Below are 11,038 nucleotides of genomic sequence, written 5' to 3' on the forward strand. Positions count from 1 at the left end.
TTTAATCTCCGTGCTTCCTTTGCTATTGAAAGTTAAAATTTTACTCATTACATTGCTGTCCTCAATTTGTTTCTAACGCCTGCCACAATGCACGCATTTTATGTTTTGATCAACGCTTTGAGCTTTATCTGGCCGTTTGTTCCCGCACTTAAAACCGCGCTAACCACAACTCATTGTTAAAAATCCTTCATAGTTAAAGCAAGTAAAAACCTTAGATCGTTCAATTATTCATCCATTTCCGCGATAGTGCATCAAACAAATGTATTGTGTTTTTATTTTCTGAACTTTTCTGAAAGTGCTTATACAGGAGCGGGTCCAAAACGTGAGCTAACGCGATCAAAAATTTGCAAATTTTGTCTTCCTGTCAAAGATCACCTATCTTCGCTACAAACTAAAAAAATGGAAATGAAATCTTAAATGGATTAAAAAATTTATAGTTTATAGCCACATTAGGTCCGCGCTTGGTTTTATAAAAAGGTGGTACAAAGAGCTTGATGATCCCTACATTACGAAAAGGCTGTACGTGTGTGTGGTTAGACCCACACTCGAGTAAGCCTCTGTTGTGTGGTCTCTTTCATATAGGTGCTATGTAGATTCAATTGAATCTGTTCAAAAGCAATTCTTGCCGTTTGTCCTTAGAAATTTGGGTTGCGATCCCATTGCCTCCCTTCCTCCCTATGAAAATAGGTTGCTTCTGCTGTCCTTACCGTCTCTTGAGAAACGTAGGTTTGTTCTTGGCGTTTCCTTTGTAATCAAACTAATAAATGGTGCTATTGACACGCCTTCATTACTTGGTGAAATAAGCTTTAATGTCCCTAACCGCCTCTCTAGGCACTTTATCTTGGTTAAGCTTAGTCAGTGTAAATATAATTATGAGCTGTTTAATCCGCTCAGGGTCGTTTGCAAGAACCTAAATGACGTCTATCACTTATTCTCGTTATCGGACTCTTTAAAGTCCATTATACCTACGTCTTACTTAAACTAGCTTTTATCCTTAAAAGTCGTTACGATTCGAAAATGAATTGTTGTTAAGTATTATCGGTTGGCAGGCTTATGCATGTTTGCGATGGCTTAGGGGTTCATTTGCAATTTGGTCCTGTACCGGTTGTAAGTGTGGCTCTTGTGTCCATGCTTTTTTTCTTTTTTTTTTTCCTTCTTACTTGTTTTACTGCACTTACACTAATTATTACTTATTTTTAATTTAATATAAGTTTTGCTTTAAGTGGCAATTAAACTCGACTGTTATTTGTTTAGTTGGGTTTCATGTATAAGTAGAATTAAAATAGATAAATAAATAAATTAGCTAACTTTTATGGATTGAAAGCATGGACATGGATGTAATTTAGAAGATATGGAATGTCTTCAGCCTGAATTCGAGTCGAACTCTTAATTCCGTTAAAGACAGAAATATGCAGATATTTTCCTGTCTAAAGTCTTCGCACACAATTTAAAAAAGGCACCAGATATGGGATGTCGTCAATCATTCTACGCAGAACAATGATATGAAATTAAGGTCGAATTTTTATTAGAAATCCCTTCTCTATTAGCTATAGACATAAATTGTTTGGTGGTAGCGAAGAAAACGAAAAGACGACATTTTACGTCAATATATATATATATATATATATATATATATTTTATATATTTGAAGGTGGTGATGTATATAGTTTGAAATCTGTAAATATTCTTATATTAGGTCATGAACAAGAGGTAGGAACAAAAAGTCAACTACGGGCGTTATGGAAAAGTATTTTAATTTTATTTGATGACAAAACCAGGACATGCTAGTCTGTTTGTAATTGGTAAACATGGCAAAAAAAGCAATTATCGCACATGTTTTATATCACAGACGTACACTCGAATGCGAGTACAAACCAGTGCACACGTATTTGTTGAAATATAAAAATTGACAATTACAAGGGATTACACATATGTCTATAACATTTAAAGTTCTAGTAAACGAGAATTGTAATTTATTGTACATTTACGAATAAATTTGAAAACATATTTCGATTTACATATGTGTTTTGTATTGTCTCTTTTACATGTTCCTCAATGTTTGCCGCTAATATGCATGTTGTGTGCACTTTGGTTGAAATGTTATTTTAGGCCTTAATCAAATAAGTAAAAAACCATTGGCTTAATACAGTTATTCACATAATTTCTTTTCGAAATTGGGTATTATGTGGCAAGTGGTTGAACATGCGGTCAGTTCCGAATCATTTTCAAACCGTTCATCCTTGGGCTAAATATATATACCGATGTAACATATTTTATCGGCGTGCAGATTGAACACAAGAAAACAAAACCCCAGACCCCTGTGCAAGTCGTGTAAGGCATATAAATGTCGCAAAGATACAAAAAAGCAATTTTTATCATTCTTTCAGTCGTGCAATTTATGTTTACTCATCTTAGACAGATGGCTTTCAAACTTCAACTATAACCTGCTTTAATGTTGATATCAAAAAGTTTTGTCTATTTTTGATTTTTCAAAGAAAATCTCTTGAAATTAATTTTGAAAATCCTTTAAAGTGGATCACTCAGAAAATCCTTTTATAAAAGTGACATGACCTGCGTCTAAACTACAGCGTTATCGAACTAAAAGGTAAGAGTTTGGGATGTTGATGACCTAGAGAACTTTTTTTTTGTGCTGATCCTATGATCGAGACAGGCCTCGCCTCTTCTGTGAGGAATTCGTTCTTCTTTGGAATCTTGCTGGTGCAAAGTCGAAGTCGGATTGATTAAGCCTTACTCTCGTTCTAAGCACCGCTAACGAATGGGCTTGCACTTTACTCTCCCTACATTCATTTGCTTTATTCATTTCATTAAATCATTTTAGCAAATACAGTCTTACATTTATCGCTATGCTTGTTCATCATATTCCTGGTTGACATGGTTGTAGCGTATTAAATCCTATTTCTAAACTGTCAGTACGAATTTCTACCGTTGCGTTCCCGCAATCTTTTGCATTGGTAATTTGTAGAGACAATAGAAGATGACTAACCGTTACAAGAACCCAAGAGAGGAAAATGGAAAACTTCGATATATATTACCTATCGATAAAGTGGTTTTCTAAATGACTAAATGATCTTATTGAAGAACGAATCAAGTGTTTTCGAATGACATCAATTTTGTTTTTTGTATTAATTTAATATTAAGTTAACGAACCAGATTGGACTTTATGTTAGCTAAAATAGTCGTTCAAGCAAGGTATAAACTCAAGTTTGGTGTCGTTTTCAAATTCTCATAAAAACATTTGCTTTTGTCAAAACGGGAATTCGGTGCCTTCAAACGGCCAACTTACGATTGCCATAATAAATCAGTGGTTTTTTTAGGGAATGCCTTGAAATTGTTTGCGAAACTCAGAAACAGATTTACGTAATACCCAGCAGATGATCCAAAACTAATTGTGCTTAATAGTTTTTATCCTCAAGAACTGCTCAGTACGTGGCAAAGATGGAGACTTATAATCTACAAACTGGCGGAGGGTTTTTTTCTTGTAAGCCTAACAGCAGCACGAGTTGAATGTCCCCCTTTTCTTGACTCATACGGGTCTTTGCTAAAGCTTGCATCAAATTACTGTCCCTATTCAGTTAGTTTTGATGGAAGTAAAAAGTAGTAAAAGGCAGCTGGATTATGCTCATGTTTTCTTCTGAAGCGCATTTCCTTGAAAAGGGATAGGGTGCGAATTGGCTTTCCGGGATGTGTAAAAACTTCAAAGTTAAGAGTGGGTTCGACTGCGTACGATATGAAGTCATCCCAAACTGTGTATAACTGGCGTAAGTCTTACAGACGACAAGTCAAAAAAATTGTAGGTGGTTCCGCGGTCCAGGTTGGCCAAAATTAGTATGACCTATTTCTCATCAGATTACCGGGAAAATGCCCCTTTGCATGACTGCTAGGTGCATCGCCTTAGAGAGCTACGTTTCCCTGTAGTTTTGCGTAAGGCTTTAAACAGTGAGATGGGCTTGACACTAACTAGACTTGCGAGATAAACAGCTCAAAACTATTGCTTGTAATACCTCAGTAGAAACTTTTCTTCCTAGTGTGGATGGCCCTACTCCCTGAAAGACACCAGTTATCACTTATATAAATTAACTCGTTGTGCCGTGGGGTGCTATAAGGTAGGCTTTTAAGAGAGGTGCCCATGTAAACCTGGAGTAGATCTGGGCTATTTCTTTAATGTAATCATTCTGAGACTTTGATTTGTTTGTTCTTTTTTCACTTTTTTTTTATTCAAATAAAACGTGCCTGTGTTATCTTCACTTGATTACGAAGTGACTGAACCAAGTAATATATATATATACAGATGCATAATAAAAAATTGTGCAATACTTTCTCGTAACTTTATAGTGATTATTGCATAATTATTGCACAAAGTGCAAATGCAAAGGGATGCTCATAAATAATAAATATTTTAATTATGATAAAACATGAAACTGATCCAACATCTTTGTGTACGCGAGCAATATATTGCTATGGAAAAATAAAAACAAAAAATGAAAGATGAAACTTAGCTTTAATATCGAATTAAATTAAATTTAATTAAAAATTGTTAAAAAAGCTCGAAAACAAGTTAAAGCACTTTAGTGGACCAAGATTCAGCATTAACTACGTACATTACATACGTCGTCCTATAATTGGTGATATGGAGACCTTTCAAAATGAGCTCTTCTATTGGAAGTGATCGAAAAGTGCTCCAATCTAAAACGTTTTCCATAGCATTCGTCCTTGAGCCCAAAAACACGTACGTAGTGCAATATTGTGATCTGTAAGTTGAACATAAGGAACAATACGGAACCCTACATAGATGCAGGAAACATTGATCGGTAATATAAAAGATGAATCTAGTCTCAAGTCTTTCTGCATCTTGCAGATATCGGTGTTAACCCCCGTATATATAATTGATGTAGGCTAGGGTACGGTTTCGATCAAAATGTAAAGGTATCTATGTTACTCCAGCATACGTGTCGAAATTATGCATTTATACATATTCTATTCTCAATTCGTTTGCCTATTTGGGATATGTACATTTCGCAAAGATTTTATGGCACTGAATGTGCGTGTGCGTGTGCGTGTTAACTTAATGGAAAATTATGGAAAGCAGCTGCGGAAATGCAATCAGCTGCATGCAAATTATCATTAACACGTAAATTGTGCATGCGAATGTTGGCCGATACACCTGATAAAATGCGTCTAGTAATAATTTCCGATTAGCAAATGCACCTGCATTAAATAACCCCTAGGCGAGCACTAAGCTTTTTGTTATAATGTTTCCATAAGTAAGTTAATCAAGTACAAGTAAAGTTTGTCAAGTATATTTTCATTATATCTTTATTTGACTATCTATTTAACGGCTTGCTTGCGGCTTTCTTTTCAGATTGCACAAGTTTATCTAACGAAATATTCAAACTTTAAAAAGCGTTGAGTGTAGACATCGACGTATGGTCATAGAAGGCTGATCTCCATCTGAGAAAAATGTCACGGGAGGATTCTGTCCAACAATATTACTCAGCGATTTCATTCAAAAAATCAATATTGCTTTCATAAATGCTTGTCAGAATTAGAAAGACAAAAAGTTATCGTTGCGATGCATTCGCTAGAGTTTTAGTTTTCTCATGAGGCGAACATTATGGAAAGCTGGAACGTCAGATTTCAATTAAATGCACTATGATAAATAAATGAACTGCGACGCACAATCTCTGTAATGTATCCCTATAACCATATCCCTATTACCATAAGTAACTTCTTAATCAAACAGAATGAATATTGATATTACTGCTCCATTTGTAATAATCTAAGGCAGGCATGAGAGAGATGTCTTAAAAAGTGCCCCTTTTTGCTCAATTGAGAATGATTAGTAGTTATCTTTAACTTGTTTCAGTTTAATATGGGCAGATGATTTGATTATCTAGCGCTAATAGAACCCACCGACAATGCATACACTTGCCTCTTGAACCACATTGCTATACTTTTTGCATTCCTTCCAAAGCACAGGTGCAGCTTATGAAAAATGAGCCCGTGCACGGCAACAATGTCTACTTATTTTATTCTATCGCGAAATTTTATGAAGAGGAGTTATGTTCGATAAAGAGAAATCTTAAATCAAATTTAAACGTGAACGAGTGAGTGATTTTCGACACTAATCCGATATTTTAATAAGTATATCCATTTTAAATGTGATCAGTTTTTCAATGCAACTCTTCTTGCAGTGAGTCCGTCCTATAGAAATGTTGGGTTATATAAAAGTTACCTGTACGTGCGAAATCTTACACTGCCTACTAAGCGCAGCCGGATGCCAAGTAAATTATGACTTTTCCACCTAAAAGTGCTGTATAGAGAAATAATATAATAGGTTAGGGCAGAGAAAAAGAGTGAGGGAGTACGAGATATGGAGAGAGAAGAGAGGGAAGAGGGAGTCAAAGAGAAATACAGTTTGGTTACAAAATTTTCTTTCTTCGTAATATCTGTTTCTAAACGCTTGTGGATGGTTCAGAAGGAGGGATAAAGAAGGGATTCCTAAGCAAACGGATTAGCTGCTATATAAATGTAAGTGGACTTCGCCGTTAGCGATAACGGTATAGCCAGTTTTAAAATGACCCGCAATTTATATTATCTGACACAAATTCTAGCCACAACTCAGTGACCCGCAAAACTAGTGTAGTGACTATGAAGAATTGAATGGTAAGTGCTATCAAAAAGAAACCAACTCAGAACTAGTTACGTTTGTATCACCACCTGACAGTAAAAAAACTTCGTCCTCCCAAGAAAACAGCATTTAGCTAACGATGAAGCCGCTGCTGCTAGCGGTGATGCGGTTACTATGCTAGCTTCCTGTTCCACTAATAATGTCTCTGTACAATTGAATCAAAACTTGTCGCACATACAAACACAAGCACCAAATGGCTGTATAAACAAAGCAGTCATCATGGCGTCGAACATCGCCTCAAACGAAACAATTGGACCGTCTTTGTAATGGAATGTTGAATGCGCCATAGAATTGTCCATACAGATTGAGCTTTGTTGGGGTTTTTCGGAACCGAACATGCATATAGTGTTTTGGTTTGGAGCACTATGTGCATGCATCTATGTTTGATAGCTAAATGCAAATATTGTTACAAGAAAATAAAACAGAAATAATTCAGCAGATATAGTTAAATGACTGCCATTGACATTCGAATCAAGACGGGTTAACTGATGTGTGGATCAAAAGTAATTGCGAACGAACTTATGTAAAGCAAGAAACATTTCTTACTACGGTAGAGATATCATTTAATCAAATAAGAAGAATACAACATTGTTTGCTAATTGGAATTATAAGGCAAAGGTTCGTTACCCATGCATACCAATCAAACTTAATTTTATTGTTCAACCTTTTCTTTACCACCACGCTTAAGAATTTTAATGAATTCGACGTAATCGAGTAAGCCATCTTTAATAGGCGCCTCCCGATAGATTTCGTCAACATCTTCATCAGTAAAGCGATCGCCCATTGTAGTCAGTAGCTCTCTTAAACGGTCTGCCGGTATGACGCCAGAATTTCCTTCATCAAGACAGCTAAAGGCATTTTTAATAACATCTTCCGGATCAGTGACCTGCAATCGTTCACCGAACATTGTCAGAAACGTTGTGAAAGTAATTGGACCCGGTGCTTCGTTCATCATCTGCTCCAAATAATGATCGGTAGGATTTTTACCCAATAAAGCAAGCATGCCGTGCAAGTCTTGTTTTTCCACGAGACCGTCACGATTCTGGTCGATCATATTGAATGCCTCCTTGAATTCTGCGATTTGAGCTTGACTGAACATGGCAAACACGTTTGTTGAGGGACGTTGAGCTTGCTTTTTGTTGGCAGAACGACGACGACTAGAACTTTTGCGCGAAGACATTTCGTTGCTGTTGTATTTGAATTATAAAAATTAAATTCGTCTTCTTTATTTCTTAATTAAAATTCAGAGACACTTTCAGTCTTCACAAAAATTTTCTTCACGATTAAGAGTTTGAATCAACAGAGTTGCCCGATTCCGTTTTGCTACACTTTAACACGGGTGTGTAATTGAGAACTCTGTAATCATACTTACGAAATTTTTTTTACACATTTCAGCGAATTTTTGGTCGTTGATTTGTTGAATTGAACACGAAGAAGAAGAAGAAGATTTGAGAAATTTGATCCCCTTTTCCAATGAGAATTATATTTGAATATAGGTTAAATGTAAATGGTAGTTAATATGTGAAAGCATGTACCTCAAGGATAATATCTGAAGACCTCACAAGACCTGAAAAACTGTTAACAAAAAAATTCTATATCAAATTTTGTAATATATTTCAAAATATTTTTATTTCAATTTGAAAACTAGAAAAAGGTAGGAGATCCCAAGGAAACATAAGAACAACAAAAAAAGAAGTCACGTCTCCCTATCCTTCTCGTTCCCTATGCCCACAAAATATTATTTTATTAAAAATAGTAACGTTCTCTCATTGCGCTTAGAACCGTTGGTTAGTTTTAGGATGCAGATAGAACTTGTGCTCAATGTTTTCTAGTCCAAACTGTATGCGGCTTCTTCTCACAATCTTATGAGCTCTGCGGCATATAGCGATTTGCGGCAACTTTCGGCAACTCAGCCTCAATTTCTGGTAATATTCATGTAATATGGCGAAGGGCGACGTACGAGGGAAAGAGTTTTGGTAAATTCCTTTTTGTTGACAAACGAACTTTGCTGAAGCTTTTTTATACACGTAATTTCAATTTTAAATTCATAAAATTTCTTATTTATATCCATCATCGCAGAATTTTACCAAATGTTTGCAACGCACAGAAGAAAGCTTCAGAGGCTTCACAACGTATCTATGTATATTCTTGATCAAAATCATATTCTAATTCGATATAAGAATGTTGCTAGTGCGATTTAATTCAACCATTAAAAATCTGTAGGCTAACTACATAACCACCCTACAGTACATAATATTGTGAAAAGAAATGACAGTCATGTGTGGCAGTAAGTGAAGGTATTACAATGAACGTAAACAACTATTGAAACGCAAAACAACAGTGTTTTATATGTATATAAGTTTATATATATATACATGTATATAAGTTTATGTATATATATACAATATATTCATTAAAGGGTTTATCATAGGTGAGTGTTTTACATACGTAATGAAAATATGAAAATACCAAAAAAATAATAAGAAAATTGCATGCAGTTGAACTCAGAATACTGAAAATTAACCAGAAGCAAGAACAAGAAAATATAAAGGATTGAAATATGAATGAATATGAAGTTGAATAGGTTTTTGGCGATTTTTTACGAGATTGCCGGTTGTAGATTTCTTATAGCATTTATATTCTGCGCCATAAAAATGAAAGCTCTATTCGAATGTTGACTGGAACTGGCGTTAGCTAGAACAAATAATACAGAGGGTGAATACAGAAAGTTTCAATGCTGCTACCGGTTTTTGCTAGACTTACGATATGTGGGCCAGTGCTGCCATGTTGAACATTTACGACATCGTAACTCATAGCAAGACTCTATAAGGCGTAATTTTCCGAATAGAAACCTGATGAATATTCAAGTTTACGGTCGATTTGAGTATTGTAGGGCGTCTAGTGTTCAGCACATAATGCGTTTGCTTGCTTTAGCTTGTGGTCGTTAGTGGTGCATGGCGGAGCGCAGCGGTTTTATGTAAAACAACTCGTGACATGCATAATCCATCTGACAACATAAAAAATAATTCACTAAATAATTAAACTCTGCTAACCAGTTACTTGGCATCTTTTCATATAAATGCTGCTGTATTTTCCACTAGTGAAACTCATATCATTACAGCCACCACAATCGATCAAATTTTCAATATGGTTTCCAAAAAGTTTCTTAGTCAAACGTTATCTGCAAAGTCATTCGTTTTTATTAAAATTTGATGATATTTGTAAAATTTTTTTCGTGCGCTAAAAGAGAAGCTCATAAAGTTATGTCAGAGAATTGTGCTTAGAATAATTTGAAACGCATCTTTCCCTTAGCGAATATTGAATGAGATGAGAAATGTTTTAAACTGTATATTTTCTAATCAACTAATAGCAAAAAAGAAAAAAAAAGTAAACACAATTTATTTTTAATAAATGGATTTTAAAAAAGAAGGCTGCCAGTAGCTATATATAATAAAATAAACTAGGACCCTTTACAGTTGAAAGACTAGGATAAGTTTATTAATCAAATAAGATAAAACTGCGTAACGTTGTGACTGCATGTAATGAACTTAATGGTTTGCTACCGGTGTAGTGTCGTATTGTTTTCTTTAACAATGTTTTCAATTTAATACCCTACACCATTTGCTGTACAGAGCCTATTGAGTTTGTGCGTGTGCGTACAACACCCAGAAGGACTGGAGATACACCGACAAACTCAGAACCACTTTTTGAATCGGTCGAAGCTTGTGTGTCCGGGTGTCCGTCGTGTATCCTTGTGCTTGATTAAGTCGACTTATACCTTGATTAACTTAAGTTATACCGATCGATTTAGATTCACATTCTTCATCGATCCAAACTTGTCCCTCCGTCTTTTTTTCTTGTATTCAATTTACACATATCGCACCTCATTTTAAATAATTGTATTAAGCAAAATCGTGTAGGGTATTTAATGGCGGACAGTGACATACTATAATGGTTTTACTTGTTTTTTTTTTTTTTTACTTCGGAATTATTTTAAACAAGAAGCAAAAAAGGAAAAGTAAATCTCAATAAATAACTGTAATTTAAACTCGCCTTCTTTCTGTTTTATTTTTTACCTACTTCTTGTATTCTTTCGATCTTTGTCTTTTTTTCCTTTTACGCACAAAAAGATGGAAGGACAATGATAGCAAACGAATATCTGTCTTTAGTCAACGCTGTTCGTGTCAGTTGTTTGGAGGGGATTATTTTTACATCAAAAAATGCATCTGATTAACTTCTATCATTATCAATTTGATCGATGATTGGTATAGCTGGTAAAAACGATAATTTGAGGGAAATTTTCCTTTCTTTCTGGATCTAGTTCTACGT

General features: G+C 35.1%; 1 protein-coding gene across 1 annotated transcript; it reads right to left on the bottom strand.

Annotated features, from left to right (window-relative positions):
* Positions 1 to 7,361: 7,361 nt before the first annotated feature.
* Positions 7,362 to 7,889, bottom strand: LOC119634203 (myosin regulatory light chain sqh-like). The gene has a single exon (XM_038028236.1). The coding sequence runs from the start codon at positions 7,887 to 7,889 to the stop codon at positions 7,362 to 7,364; it is 528 nt and encodes a 175-aa protein (XP_037884164.1).
* Positions 7,890 to 11,038: the final 3,149 nt, after the last annotated feature.

Source organism: Glossina fuscipes, unplaced genomic scaffold (assembly GCF_014805625.2).
Source record: "Glossina fuscipes isolate IAEA_lab_2018 unplaced genomic scaffold, Yale_Gfus_2 2, whole genome shotgun sequence".
NCBI lineage: Eukaryota > Metazoa > Arthropoda > Insecta > Diptera > Glossinidae > Glossina > Glossina fuscipes.